General features: G+C 55.5%; 1 protein-coding gene and 1 long non-coding RNA gene across 4 annotated transcripts in view; both read left to right on the top strand.

The window, feature by feature from the left end:
- Nucleotides 1-498: 498 nt before the first annotated feature.
- On the top strand, nucleotides 499-8980 carry LOC136791819 (uncharacterized). 2 transcript variants are annotated; one of them, XR_010834623.1, is made up of 4 exons: nucleotides 499-1708; nucleotides 2615-2692; nucleotides 6955-7130; nucleotides 8235-8980. It is a non-coding gene; the product is annotated as an uncharacterized lncRNA (long non-coding RNA). The 2 variants fall into 2 exon arrangements; XR_010834622.1 differs by having other exon boundaries at nucleotides 508-1708; nucleotides 8259-8980.
- A 3647-nt stretch (nucleotides 8981-12627) lies between these two features.
- Nucleotides 12628-14901, top strand: part of ZNF423 (zinc finger protein 423) — a 214844-nt gene continuing 212570 nt past the window's right edge. For both annotated transcript variants that reach the window (XM_067004639.1, XM_067004640.1), the window contains exon 1: nucleotides 12628-13893. In XM_067004639.1, the coding sequence (XP_066860740.1) occupies nucleotides 13854-13893 (40 nt within the window). In that variant the 5' untranslated portion in view covers nucleotides 12628-13853. The remainder of the gene's footprint in view (nucleotides 13894-14901) is intronic.

Here is a 14901-nt window from a genome sequence, read left to right on the forward strand (position 1 = left end):
CATTCCACCAGTGTGCCTGTCTCCATCCGACAGCCCCTACCTGCTCCCAGAGGCGGAAGGAGGCAGCGCTCGGAGTGTGTCCCCATCGAGCATACGATGGGGAGGACAACCACAGCTCAGAGAGCAAGAGATCGCTGCCAGCTCTGCCCCAGCCTTGGTGACAAAGACCGCCTGCACCCGAGGGCTGGGATGTTCCCCTTGTCCCTGCTGCGGGCTGCACTGCGGGGAGGTGGAAGCCCAGAGGGGCCCGAGCATCCTTCCTTTGTGAAACCTTTTGTTCCAGAAGAGAGCCGGTGGCTGCGAGGCAGGCAGAGGGGAGGGCGCGCGCTGCCTCTGCACAGCGGCACAGGCACGTTTGGGCACTGGGGCCGCTGCCGGGGGCTGAGGATTTCCAGCAAGTGCAGGCTCTGGGCTCGCATAGACACTTGGGCTCCAATTATAGTGATATCTTGCTCTCAGACCAATTAAAATTTCATAATCTCTCCACCAGCCAGGGTGGACAGAGTGTTATGCCAGGTCAAGAAATATCTTCTAGCTACAGTACTTCTCCAGGAAGTTTTTGGCTCCGTGAGGAATAGCACCTGTACAGGACCTATGGAGATGGGCTCTGAAAGCACAGAACTTGCAGCTTCCTTGCAGCTGTTTTTGCAAGCTATTTTATTCTACATTTGGGGGCAGGAAAATTAAGCTTTGAAATACGAGTTGTAGATAAGGCTGTGAGGAAGCTTAGGATCACAGCCTTAGGTGAAAATAAAGCTGTAATACATAAAGCATTAAAAAGGTGAAGTGTAATGGCAGCCTCCGAAGACTTCCGAACAGCTGCAAGGAAGTCTGCCTTATTGCTGCGATTTGAACAAGAATTATGTGGCGCTAGGAAAGGCCTGCCTCCGATCAGAGAAGCAGCAATGTGGCCATTTCTGCGATACACAACAGACTCTGTTTTAATCAGAGGTAGATGCATTTTTGTTAATAGTGTTTTCCCTTGCAGTGAGACACTCGCAAGCCTCCAAGCATTTTGCAGAGTCAGGGGAAGCCCCTCAGCGGAGCTGGTATGTGTTTGTGTTGCAGCCGTGGAGCAGGTCCTGAGGCCGGTGCTTGCCTCCCCCCTGGGCAGACCTCGTCAGGCAGGAGGAGGCAGCGAGCCCCTCGGTGCCGGCAGCATCCCACCGGGTGCACAGAGCTGCAGCCCTGCCGCCTGCTCCTGCCAGAGCCCTGCGTCGAGTGCGCTGCGCTGGGAGATGCTCTCGTCTGCGAGGAGGCTCTGGGGGTGTGGGGCATGGGGTGAGGCGAGGGAGGCTTCTCCACACCTAGGGAGAGTTTTGGAGCAGTCATCTCCTGCTGCGAGCACCGGCGTGACAGCAGCGGTGCTGCTACCATCTGTTGGTGAGCAGCAGGAAGGGAGCGACCGCAAACCCGTCTGTAGCTCGCATCCCGCGTGGCGCTGGGGAGCGTGTTGCCAGGACCTCACTGAAGGGTTGGGTCAGACATGTCCCTGGGGACGGTCCCAAAGGGCTGTCAGAATTCTGGGTCTCCAAGCGTATTATGACACAGGTGCCATTTAGGACGGGTCTGAGAGGAGATTTAGGACCTGTGGTCACAGTGAGGGAACGCTTGGGAAGCATCTCCCCGCATCTCTCCTCTGCTCCCTGGTTCTCTGGCAGTGATGGCAGGGACCCGACCGATGTAATCCTTCTGGAAAAAGCACGAGGTGAGGAAAAGCAATCACTACAACGCTAACAAAGCTGGTCCAGTCTGGAGGGATGAGCTGCAGGCGGTCACTGATATGTTTACAGGGCTGGGTACCAGCCTGTGTTAATGGCGAGAGCTCCAGGAAGGAATCAAACAGGGAACAAAGTGACGGCGTGGAGAGCTGGCTCTTGGTGCACCCAGTGCTAGCACAGAAGTGGGGAGCTGGGGACAAGCACAGACTGCTGTGCTTTTGTTGAAAGGAATGCCCTTTGAGCTAGGACAAACTGCTTGGCCAGCTGTCCCAAATCTTAAATACTAAGATGATCGCCACAGGGGGGACCAAGCCACTGCAAATGGTGGCTTTAAGAAGGCATCGGCCTGTGTTAACATCCAGGTGATGCTCGTAGAAACCTGACCCTGCCCTTGCAGGTTCTGTAGGCCCCTGGCAGAGGGGCACGACTCTCAGAGGACCAGTCACTGCTGGAGAGGGCACGGCAGCACTCTGAGATGGCAACCAGCCTCGAGCACGGCCCAGCTCATCCCCCAGCTCCCCGCGGAGCAGGACTCCCGCAGCTCCCGCAGGGGTGTGCTGGAAAGGTTGTGAAGCTCTTTTTGTATTTTTAATAACGAGGTGGACAATAACTCTATTTACAAGGAAATCTGCCTTTTGCAGGAGTGCCGTGTATACCTGTTTCTACAACCCTCTCATAAATGGGAAATTCTTGTTCTGATTTTTTCTGGCAGGGATGTTTTGTTTTCCTGTTGGCTGATGCTGTCTGTTCAGTCTGTGGAGGATTAACCTATGTGCTGTTGCTAGGTGGCCTTAAGCAAAGAAATAACGCAGATCACACACTCCTGCATTCCTACAGTATGTAACTCCCTTGTTCAGCAAGATCTCTCTTTCTCTGTCCCTCTCATGTTTCAGGTTTATGGCTGTGGATGTATGTATCAGAGGATGCACATGTAATTTGCACAAGAGTAATGGACTAGAGACCTCTAAAAGGTCAGTTTTATTTTGACTTGCAACATGCAGTAACTCACTCTTTGCCAGCCCTTTCCATGTCTTAGTTTCTGTTGGTGTTCAAGCCTCCTCCACCATTTTCAGATGTGTTTCTGCCCATCGCAAGGTCTTGGGCTCATCGGGGACACACGGTTTGTCATTGCAGCCTGGAAGGACCCATACCTTCTCGGGGCCACCCTGTGGTGGGACCCCACTGGGGTTGCAACACTTGTCAGTGTATCCCAATGTCCATGCAGATACTGAGAGTGGGAAAGAATTGAAGGAAGAGCTTTAAAAGTGGTGGCAGGGTGCACAGAACTTTGTGGTCCTGTTCCATGTGTGCATATCCCTGCTAACCTCAAATGGAGAGACCTTAAAGGCACCAAGCTTTTGGGGTGTGATGAAACCTGACCCGGGGTGTCCCTCACCTGTGTCCCGAGGGGAGCTCTGGGGCCTGGACTCCCCTGTGAAACCATCAGCACCTGCACGGCCCACGCCAGCCATCCGAGTAACCCGACTGTATTCATGTGGGACAGCCTTGCTCACATCCCAGCCTTCTGCCTGCTGTCAGACCACCAGCTCCCTGTGCTGGCTGCCGCTTGGATGGCTCGGAAGCGGCATTTATTAGCCCTTGCATGCCCTGTGGATGCTGATGAGAACTGGGCAAGCACAAAGCTGTTCCCTGAGTTGGGCTTTACGTTTTCAAGTTTATTCTCTTGGGAATTCATTTCACTGACAATTTCTGAAATGTGGTTATTCAGAAATCATTGTCTCCTGAAGCCGTACACTGGATGACTGAATGTTTCACACCAGCACCACACCGGCTAGTTAGCAACTGGACAGGTAGATCCCATCAATTTCCAGGTGTATGCACACAGCAGTTGCCATCGAGAATTTCCACATCCAGGCCGTGTTGGCTATGGCATGGTTTGCTCACGGCATTGGAACAGTGTGTCAAAAGCCGACACGGCGCAGTCGCGAGCAGAGCTGGCGAAGGCACTCACACTCGCGAGCACCTTTGTCGCTGTCACTTGCCCCCTCTACCCCCGGCCCCAGGTAGGGTTTACGTGGGCGTGTGCCTCCTTCCCAGCTCCTGTGTCGGACCCGCTCTCTCGGTAAGTCGGTTTGCATTAGTAGCGTGCGTTTGTCCGAAATGCCCACAGGGCTCTTTTTCTCCTCACACAGCGGGTGGGGCTTTTTGTAAAACAGACTCCGATGTAACAATACCTATTTCTACAAAGCTCGTGTTCTTCCCCCTGCAGTTCTCCGGCTGAGTCGCCCGCGCGCAGCCGTGGCACTGCGGATGGTGCCCTGGGCGCATGGCAGCGGCGCGGGGAAGGGCGGCCCTGGAGCAGGGGCAGGAGGGGCGATGCTGCGGGCAGCTCTGCTGCCAGCTGCCTTGGGCAGCTTTTTCCTCCTCTTCCCCCTGCCGCAGCTGTGGCTGCTGGCAGCCTGGGCCCCAGCTCGGAGGGGAGGTGGCTGTGAAGAAAGGGCAGCATCTGGGGCCCGGCCCGGCCCCTGGGGGCCAGGGGCAGCGGGGCCAGCCCTGTTCCTGGAGCCGAGAGCGCTGTGAGGCGTGTGTCTGCTGACGCAGGCTGGGCTGAAATGCAGGCTGTGGTGCTTCTGGAGGCTTCCTGCGATGGAGCCATCTTCTGCGGCTCTTAGCGGGTTCTTACCCTTTTTTCTTATTAGGAGAGGACCATGTTCACGGCTAAAAGTAGGAAAGTATGTTAAAAAAGAAAACTGGCGCCGCATCTGTGCAGCTCCCAAAATACTAAGGGTGAGGTTCTGAAAAGGCCCGAACTCTCTGGGAATTCATTTCCACGGGAAGTCGACAGGAGCTCAGCGCTGAGCCGGCCTGACCTCACCGGAGAGCACCAGCGCGGTGCCTGCTGCGTGTGCCAGGCACGGTGGCAGCGCCTCGCAGAGCCCGCGTGGGATCCCCGGCGTGAACAAAACTTCCCCGAGGCCTGGCTGGCCCGTGCGGTGCAGGAGGAGCCAGCCCTCGCTTAGCCAGGCTCACACAGCACTCTGGGAAAGGGGCGGTAGTGGAAACCTCGCATCTTTCTGCTGTTGATGGCTTGTGAGGGGTATGACTTCAGCAGAGTGTGGTCAAATAGATTAACTTCATTAAAGATTCATCACCGAGTAACTGGACATTTAATGTACCTGTACAGCTAGTGTAGCACCTCTGCACGTTGATTAACAATTTTCCTCACTCAGAGGAACAACACTCGCATGCAGTAAAACAGTTTTCTGTCCCAAAATCCAGCGGCAGCGCGATCGTTGTTAGCGAGGGCCGGTTAATTTTAGGCAGTGCACCCTGTGCAGAGCAGCAGAGGCTCCGCGTGGCAGCGGGGTCGCCGTGCTGCCCGTGTGGTTCAAACCAGACGCGTGTGCCCGCGGGAGAGCTGGGCCCCTGCCAGCACGGGCACAGCGAGTGCCGCGGCCCCAGGGGGCTGGTGCCAGGCGGTGCCGCCACGGGCTCTCGGCCTCGCCGGCTTTTGTTGGGAACGTGCTGGGAGCGTTTGGGGTTCGCAAACCTAAAGCCCGTGTGTGCTGCTTGAATCCCCAAGCCCCTTTGTGCTCGGAGCAGGCTGCGCCTTGCTCGGAGGCGACGGGCTCCTGTCGCTGGCGTGAATGAAGGCGGTCGATGCGCGGCCGAGCCAGGCGGGATGGCGCAGCGCTCATGAGAGCGGCGCTGGCCGCTGCTCCCTGCCGCCGGCTGCAAAGCTTGAGCTGCCAGCGCTGCGTGCTCCCCTCCCGCCCTCCTCTTCCCCCCGCCGTGCCGCCGCTTTCTCACAGCTCCCGCTGCTTCATTTTCCTCCCCCAGCTCCGGTTGCCATGACCCGCCGGGCTGGCCGCCGGCAGGAATTCGTGCCCCTCCGGCTGCTCCCCGCCGCGCTGCCCCCAGAGCCCCCCCGCGCTGCCCTGGCGGGCACGAAAGCAGAAAGGCACCGAGCTCCCGTCCCGCGGCGTCTCTTCACCGGGGTGTGTTTTCCCCTCTCAAGAAGAGACGCCAGTTGGTCACGTCGTGCTGGTCCCTCATGGAGGTGGCTCACAAGCTGGAGGCTGCGCTGGGCTTGGCTGCCTAGCCAAAGCAAGCCCCGCTGCGCCCTGGGGGGGCGCGGGATGGCCTTCAGACTGGCCTCATGCCGTGCTGTGCCCTGCTGTGCCATGCCTCGCTGGCACAAGGCGAGGACACCCATGATGGTGCCGAATTGTGGAACAAGGGCACAAAGCCCAGCGCTGCCCCGCAGTCCCCCGTGGGCTGCCCTGCAGCACCCTCTGGCCCCTGGGCAGCAGCGGTGTCCTGAGCGCCGCGCGGGCCCAAGCGTGGGGTTTTTGGCAGCTCGGCGTCTGCCTCTGGGAAGCGCCGTGCGCCAGGGCGCTGAGATTTCAGGGCCCCTTTGGAGGCCACAGCAAGAATTGTGAGCAGCACAGCAAGTTAAGCGAATAGAAAGAAGCAAACAGCAGGTCGGTTGTCTTAAGGGGCATTACGTATGTTTTGAAAATTTGCGCTGCTGCATTTAAAAATGTACTTTACGACGTAAAGAAAAGTCCCTTAAATAAATGTAAACAAACCCCACTCTCTTAATATCCCCTGGCCTCTCCTGTTTTGTCCAGCTGACTGTAAGCCGTTATCACTGATAGATGGAAAGGAACCCTAGTAAGAAAAGAGCAAATGCTGCCAACCACGCGATTTTAAACAGGGCACCAGTAGGGCTGATAATAGGCAAGTGTTCTGTGACCCTTCCAAAAACCCTGTGGAGAGATGAAACTGAGAGAAATCCGTAAAAATTTGGTCTGATTCTTTGGAAACTACTTGACAAATCTTACTGAATTTAATAGAGAATGAGATCTTCTCCCTGGGTTTTTGGCTTCATCTGACATCGTTCAATAGTAAGGAGATAATTTTCTATTAGTTCCTATAGAACTTTTTCACAAGAATAATAACTGCGTGTTCTCACAGTGCCACCTGCTCCCCACCACAAGCTCATCGCCGTTATCACATCAATTCAGAGGGGGGACCATAAATATCTTAATATTAAAGAACCAACTTTCTTTAAAGTGCTGCTTTCAGAACTGCCTGGGGGTCTGCCTGCGCAGCTGCGGGGTTTGTTCATCAATAGCACCGTGCAGTACGCCGTGTCTTCGTGTGTAATTACAGAGGGAAAGCAGACACAGGGAAGAAGCAAGTGAAAGCTATTAATTTTGTAGAATAGGATTTGATTTGTGTTTCAGTTTTCTTTTCTTTGGTGCAGTGGGAAGGAGCTGCAAGAGAAGGTGACGGCAGCTGTTTGTCGGCCTGTCCCCGAGTCCCTTGGAGGAACACGAAGCTGCTCTTTGGGTCTGGCTTTCCTCCACCGCAGGAGCAGAGGGGACACCGCTCGTCCTCTGGCAGGGACGGCTCAGTACTGGGATGTGTTGCAGCGTGGTGGTGAGCATCAGCCTCATACCGCTGGGGTTAACCGCAAGAAGTTGCCAAAAGCTCCTTGGTGATGGTTTCTTCAGTAGAGATGTTCTTGATGGTGAGAAGGTTTTTGTGCAGAGGGGCAGCCTCTCAACTTGGTGCGTGCTTTCTTAAGAAGAAATAGCAGCATCTGACAGACCAGTGCTGGCAGGCTTAGAATAATGGTCAAAGATTGCTGGTTTTGTTTGGTTTACGAGGAAACAGAAATGGGGAGAGGTGAAGTGGATGGCCCAAAACCAGAGGAGCCAGCAGCTGGAGGCAGCCCACCACACCCCTGTACATGGTGCCTTCAGCCCTTCTCATGAACCCAGGTTGCGAAGTTGTTTTTTTTTTTCCTTAAGACAAGTCCTCTGGGACGCACTGCAGACCCATGTCCAACAGAAATGGAAGGGATCCAGAATAAGTAGATGATAGAGAAATACTTTCTCTGAGTTGTGATTAACAGTACAGAAACACAGTATTTTTTTAATAGTAAACATCATAAGTTAGTAAGTAACATTATGAGGCTATAAGTTATTTTTATGGGAACATTCAGAAGGCAGATGTAGAGCCTGGAAAATCCTCGGTCCTGAAGGCGATTCTGTCATGATGCACGGATCCTCTGCCTGACTCCCACACCATTTCCTGGGGCACTTAACTGGAAGGGAGGCTGAAATGAATACTTTGCTCAGAGAGCGATGGAAAGGAAAAATACCTGTTTGTGTTTGTAGGGTACTGCATGGCCTGCATCTTTAGCACTGTTATCGGTAATGATTGTTTTCCTGTAACTGTGCAGGAGTGTGCATGTGCAATTCCTCCACAGATGGTTATTTTGGGATATTTGAGCTAAATTCAGCGCCAGCGTATGATAGTATTTTTCAGAAAGTGTCACTAACTGCGCCACTTACTCTGTCTTGATTTTAGACTGTCCTATGTCTTTTTTAATAGAAGGAAAAATGATTGATAGAGGTAAGTGCCAGACACTGGTGAAAAGGAATTTGAAATCACCATCATCATTACAAATGTATGAATTGTAATGCCGGTACACGTGGCACGCGTAATTCTGTGCATGGGAAAGAAAATGTTTTGTAGTGTAACTTCCCCTTTGTTTTCCAGCTCTCTTGGATAACAGCTTGATCTTTTTTTACTGCAAGTTCCCAAAGCACAAAGTGGCACGCTCACTGGCGCTGGGTCCTGCCCGCAGCCACACCAGCAGCCCTTCGGATGAAGCCTTTCCTCCCTGTGCGCGTCCTCCCTCCAGAGCGCCTCTGGTTCCTGCCTCTGCCACTCTCGGTAGCCTGAATTTCAGGCTGTGTCAGTCCTCTGCTGTGATTGAAACGTGGGATGCCAGTTATTTATTTATGTAAAACGTTCTGAGGCATTAACTCACAAACACCATAGAAACTGGGCTGGTATTGTAGTCGGGGCTTTTATTCAGGTTGTCTGACGCGCTGTGGATGCCGCCTGCCTTTGTGTGCTCCAGTCCCATGTTTATCCTGACGATGCCTTTGTGTTCCCCATTTGACATATTTTACTGTAAATAAAGAGCGACACTGTCTTGCAGCTGTATCCACTGTGACATTTGACTCTCAGCTGAATGAGTGCATTGTGCCATGTGTTTTGGAAACATTATCTCTTTTTAAGAACTAATCCAGGCCTTTAACAGCTTCCTGCGTGTGCCTGGCTGCCTTTGCCATGGAGAGCTCAGGTGCTCGCCCACCTCGGCTCTGCCCGGCTGCCTCCTGCCCCTCGAGCACTGCTGAGGCTGGAGACGGGCACCCACACCGACTCTCGCTGCTGTCCCTTCATGCTCTGCTTGGTCTTTTTGTCTGCCTGTAAACCTTCCGATCAGATGCGCTGCCTGGCTTTTCTGGGGGTGTTAGCATTTTGCCACATTTCTCCTAGGTGTTACAAGCATCTCTTATGTCTACATGTGTGACACATTCTTTAATTCAAGGTTGATTTTCTGCTTCACAATTACGATGATTTTCCCTGTGCTGCCTGCTTGTTCAGTGTCATTTTATGGGTTGAAAATATTCCTCTTTCCAACTTTAGAAAGTTTAAATCCTGACTGGGGCTGTGTTTCTTGAAGCAGGCTCGGCCCATTGGGTGCCTAACTCCAGGACTAAGGGAACTAAGGTCCTCCGTGAAGACCCCAGCTTTCAGGAAGTTTTAATTTTTGCTTTCACGCAACTGTGCTATTTTTATGCAACTTGTAATTTCAAGCTAATTCTGACAGACTTTTAAAATAATTATGCCTATATATAGAAATGTGTAAGCTTTTGCTGTCAGTCCTGAATGCCAATAACTCTATATGCTGCAGAGATACTGGGGTTACTGCCTGCATTGCCCCACTGTATGGCCTTGCCATCAGTTTCCTATACCACTGCCAGGGCAGAACTCCCTGAGCCGATGTTTTCTCTGTCTTAAACACAATTGCTTTGAGAAAACTTAAGCCAAAGTGCCAATATTCTGGATGCTCTCCACCAGGTGTGGGTGGAATAATATCACGAGACACTGGCACGGTGTAAGGGCCTTCCAAAGAGAAAAGACCTGGTTTTCACTAGTGCTGCGGATAGCATCTTCCTGAAAATGTCACCAAACTTTAAAACTCACGTGCACGCACACCACGTCCCCCTGGACTGGGGCTCAGCACCTCTGTGTGAGCATGGTGGGACCTCGCTGGGCTTTGGTGGGAAATGGAGGAGGTGCTGCGTGTTGGGAAGGTGTCAGTAGCCACCGCCAGCAAACCCCGGCTTTGGACAAGTTGTGCTGAGCTCGGGGGTCCCCCCACATTCCAGGACGGGTTTCCTCTCACCAGCAGCAGCATCATATATAGTATTCACCAGCAGCATCCCCATGAGGGTTTCCCAGAGCAGAAAGTGGCATCCAAATTGCCTCAACGAGCACAGAAGTCGGCCAGAGCCGGGGAAAGGCACTCGGTTCTCTCCCAGAGAGAGCAGCTCCGCTTTTTGTGCTTTCATTAAACTTCCCGGAATAAAGAGGGAAGGCACCTGCGAAGAAGCAAGATTGATAGTAGGTTCAAAATGTATTTTTATTGCCCTCTTAAATTACCATATTTAAATTGAATTATTAAATGTATTTTCATTAAATTAGCACACAGGCTGGTGTCATTTGCCTTCAATGTTTTAATAAAGTCTGTGAAGCCTTCCCCTGTTATTAGTGTTTTTGGAATGTACCCGTTTGAGTGACGATACGATTTTAAGTGCTGGTGCTGGGAACAGAGCGAAGATGGGTGAGCTCTGCATTCCTCTGGGCGCCATGGCATGGTTCTGGGCTTTCTTTGCTCAGGAGCTGCTGCAGGACCACAAGGCGGGGGAAGCGAACCCACTCCCTATACATACGTCTGGAGGGGATGCACACGGGACTGGCACGTCGCAAAAATCAAGCTGCAAACTGCTTAGGCACGTGTTGACAAACTCTGTGGGACAAAGATGTGCTTACAGAGCAGGGCCTAGAGGAAGGCTGTGTTTTCTGGGTTTGAAGATAACAGAGAGGGATGAATTAATAATTATATGCACAAGTGCTATACTTAAGGACAGATTTACACTTTAAGTTTTTTAAAATTCTGAACCTGTTTTCCTACTTTCTTTCTCTCTAGCTATAAACTGGCTACCTTTCAGGAGGTCCCAGCGTGGACAGCAGCAGTTCCAAGGGTGCTGCGGCTTTGACGACTTGTACCACTTTGAACTCGCTTTTGAACTCGTGACACTTCCAGTGGAGGGGCTTGGGATGCTCCGATCAGGGCTCCTCACCTTGCCAGCAGCTGCTCTGAACCAGGTAGGGGCTCGCTCACAAATAAACCTTCTTTTTGGCCCTCTGGCAAGAGAGAAGGTGAAAAATGCTTCTGTTCATTCATTTAAAACAAAACCATACAGGCTTCTTAGTGGTTTTTTCCTTTTTAAAAAAAAGAAGTTGTAGAAACGCTTCGTTTTAATCGGGGCATTTACAAATATTTTTAAAAAAGCATGGAGAATTTCGAGGCAGGGCCATGGATGGCAAAGGGACTGAGGATGGTAACGGGGCTTGTGAATTACTCGCCAAGTGGAACGTGTACAACTAAGGTTGAAATCCCCTCTTTGCCTGATTGCACAGGGATTTGAATGTGGGTCTCTGAACTCCTCCGAGAGTGCCCAACTGCCGGCACATTCTGGATGAGAATCTGTCCTGCTGAAGCTGTTCTGCTTTGTAAGAATAATTAAATATTCATTGGGCCAGTGAGAGAACAGAAACAATCTGATAGCCTGGGGAGTAAGGCTCTCCAATAAGACGAGGAAACAGAAGTAATTCAGTTCCTGATCCAACTCAGATGCTGAACGGATATGAATCTAGGGTCATGTTGACCAAATTTGCCAACGATTCTGGCTGTTTTTTTCAGGATACAAATATCATGACATTTTTTTTTCCCCCGTCAGCTCTGGTTATGTCTTTATAGAGACGGGTATCACACCAGCTTTTGTAATGCTGAATTTCTGCTGACTAGACTTATCCCCATTTTGTATCGGTGTCAGAACTGGGGCCACAGGCTCTTTAAAAATCCTTCTTTCTCCTGGGTTAGCCTTCCTGACCCCACAATTTGACGATGCTTAGTGCAGTGATGTAGAGGAAGTGTATCTTAATTAGAGTGGTGTTATAGGAAACATTTGTTACTGTATGTCCAGTCCGTGGTGGTAATGTGGAGTGATACTGTAGGAGGGAACTGGAAACCTTTATTATAACATTAATAAACCCAACAGTTTCTGACAAACCTTAAGAAAGCAGAAAATCACCACTGAACATCCATCGAAATTTGATGCTGCGCTAACAAACGTCTTCGCAGTTACATTCTGAATTCACTGGATCAAACGACAAACTCACTCCGGAATTATTTGGGTTTCCTTCGGTGTGGGGAAAAAAAAAAAAAAAAGAAAAAGAAAAAAGAAAAACAAAGCCAAAGAAAGCCCCGAACCCAAACAAAGCCCCCAGGAAGATGCTTTCCAAGCGCCGAGGACTACCGGGAGGGCAGGCTGCAGCCCCGGCACCCCCCTGCCCGGTGGCAGCGCGCCGCGGGGCTGCCCGACCCCGGGGGCTTCACTGGGCGCCCAGCGTGACAAGTTTTAAACCATTTCGGATTTTCCTAGAAAAGCAAAACAACCCCCCGCCCCCCCCAAACCCGCCTTCCCAGCAGCGAGGCGCGGGCCGCCCCGGCTCCCGCAGCCCCCCGCGCATCCAGCGGCCGGAGCAGCCCCGTTTGCCCCTTCCTCCCCCTCCGCAGCCGCGGAGCGGCGGCGGGGGGCCGCCGGCGAGCCCGGCGAAGTTTGCCCGGCGCCGCTCGTCCCGGCCCGGCCGAGCCCGCCCGGGCGGCCCCCCCCCGGCCGCCGCTGGAAGGAGCCGCAGCGGCCGCGGGCGGAGCCCCCCCCGCTCCCGCGGCTCCCCCGGCTCCGCGCGGCTCCGCGGGCGGCGGCGGCGCCGAGTCCGGTCCGCGCTGGCGGCGGGTCCGCGTTTTGCGGGCGGCCGCTGTATTTCCCGGGCCGTCCATGGCTCGGTGCTGTTGGCTCTCTCTCCGTCTGATCGGCGCAGGCTGCGCGGGGCTCCCTACGGGATCAGAGCGCTCCCCCGCCGGGACTCCACTCCTCACATCCTCCTGCTGGGACTCAGCTACATTTCCAGCCAAGCCTGGCTTTATTATGTGTGTCTGCACTGCAGCCCCAGCAGCAAGATCGGGAGGAGGAAAAGGAGCCAGGACAAAGAAAAGAGAGGGAGGCTGGCGAGAGCTAAAGAAAATAAAAACCCAGGGCAGCAGCGGCAGCGGCGATGAAGGCAGGAGCGGTGCCGCCTCGCAGCGGATGACCCATGGAGGCAGCTAGCGGGCCCGGCCTCGATGCGAAGCGGCGCTCACCTCGGGCCGCCAAGTGCGTGCGCGCGGGGGAAGGCGGCGGCGAGCGCGGCCGGCGGCGGGGAGCCCCCCCAGCTCCGCGCCGGGCACAGCGCCGGGCACAGCGCCGGGCACAGCGCCGGGCGGCCGCCCCTCGGCCCCAATAAAGGAGGACTCGGCGGCCTCACCCGCCGGGCGGCGGAGGCCAGCGAGGGAGAGGAGCCCGCGGGCAGAGCCGGGAGGGAAGGGGGGGAGCCGAGCGCGGCCGCGGGGAGGATTTAGGAAAAGCGCAGCCGGGTCGCACCCCCGGAGCGCCTCGCATTGTCGGGGCCGTCGCCGGGCTTATTTTTAGACGCTGATTCTCCCCGCGCCCTCCCCCCCCCCCCCCCTCCGGAGCCCCGCACGGCTTTTTTGTATTATTCTGAAAGTGCGAGCCGGACTGAGAGCCGCAGGGCGCCTGCAAACTTTAAAGAGAACAAAAAGGCGGGTGGGGGCGCGGAGGGGCTCGGCATTATTTGCACATCGAAGGGGAGGAAAGAAAAAAAAAAAAGGGAAAAAAAGAAATTGCAACTGTTGCGCCTGTGATTTTTTTTTTTTTCCCCGGGGGGAGAACCTCTAGGTGCCCGAGGGGGTGGAAAGAGGAGTTGAAGTTGCCGCATTGCAACAGGCAAAAGAAGTGAGAAATCAAAATAATCGATCCCGCTGCCGCCGCTTCGCCTCGCGGAGCCGAGCTAAAGTTTCGAGGGGCGCGAGGCAGGGCGAGGGCAGGGCAGGCAGGGGCCGGCGGGCCGGAGGAAGACGCGGCGGCCGGGAGGACGAGCCAGCGGCGCCCGGACATGTCCAGGAGGAAGCAAGCCAAGCCCCGCTCGGTGAAAGGTAAGCGCCCGCCGCCCCGCGCCGCGCCGCGCCCGCCGCCCGGCCCCGGGCACCCGCCGCCGCCGCCGCTCCAGCCTCCGCGGCGCGGCCAATCAGGGCCGGGGCCCGGCTTGGCGGGGATTGCGAATCCCCCCCCGCCCCGGGGCCCGGCCGGCCGGGCGGGCGGCGAGGGGAGCGGCCGGGAGGGGGCCGCCGCCCGCCCGCCCTCCATCTTGGGGGCTCCGCGCCCCGCGCCGGGGGCGGGCCGAATGCCGCCCGGCGGGGCAGCGGCCGCGGCGCCCTCGCGTAATGGCGGCCCCCGGCCCCGCGGCGGGAGGCAGCGCTGCGGGGGCCGCGGGGGCGGGCGGAGCCGCGGCGGGGCTCGGGGGGCTGCGGGAGGCCGGGGGCGGGCGCGGTGCGGGGCGGAGGGGGGGGGCGCAGCGGGGTGGCGGAGACGGGGAGCGCCGCAGCACCGCCCGCGAGGGGAAAAGTTTGGCGGCGGTGCCCGGCCGTCCGGCGCGGCGTGAAGGCGGGGGAGGACGAGACCCGGCGGCTGCAGCCCGGAGCATCTGCAGGGCCGCCGACTTGCTCGGGGCCGCGGGAACAATAGCCGGGCCCGGGCGTCCATCAATACGGGCTCGGCGCCCAGCCCCGCGCGGCAGCACGGGCCGTGCGGGGAGCCCAGGGGCGCTGTGGGGAGGCCGCTGCGGGGGCTGCCGGCCGCGGGGCCCCGCGGCTTTGTCCGCCGCTCGGGGCTTTGTTGTGGAGGCACAAAAGGGGTCGGGGTGCCCGCCAGGAAGCAAAAATTCGGGAGCGATTCGTAATTAAAGAACTCGCGGCTGGACCAAATTAGCGTTGGGTTGGCTCTTCGACCAGTTAACGCAGGGATCGAAACCCCATCCGGGGCCATTTTATGTTCTTTCCGAGGTACCCTCGGTTCAGCACATCGCAATGGAAACAGGCTTCAAATGTTTGTGAAGTTTTTGTGAAGTAAGCCCTTGATCGTCACAGAAAGCTTCCTCGCTCCCC

The sequence above is a fragment of the Anser cygnoides genome, chromosome 12 (assembly GCF_040182565.1).
Source record: "Anser cygnoides isolate HZ-2024a breed goose chromosome 12, Taihu_goose_T2T_genome, whole genome shotgun sequence".
Classification (NCBI taxonomy): domain Eukaryota; kingdom Metazoa; phylum Chordata; class Aves; order Anseriformes; family Anatidae; genus Anser; species Anser cygnoides.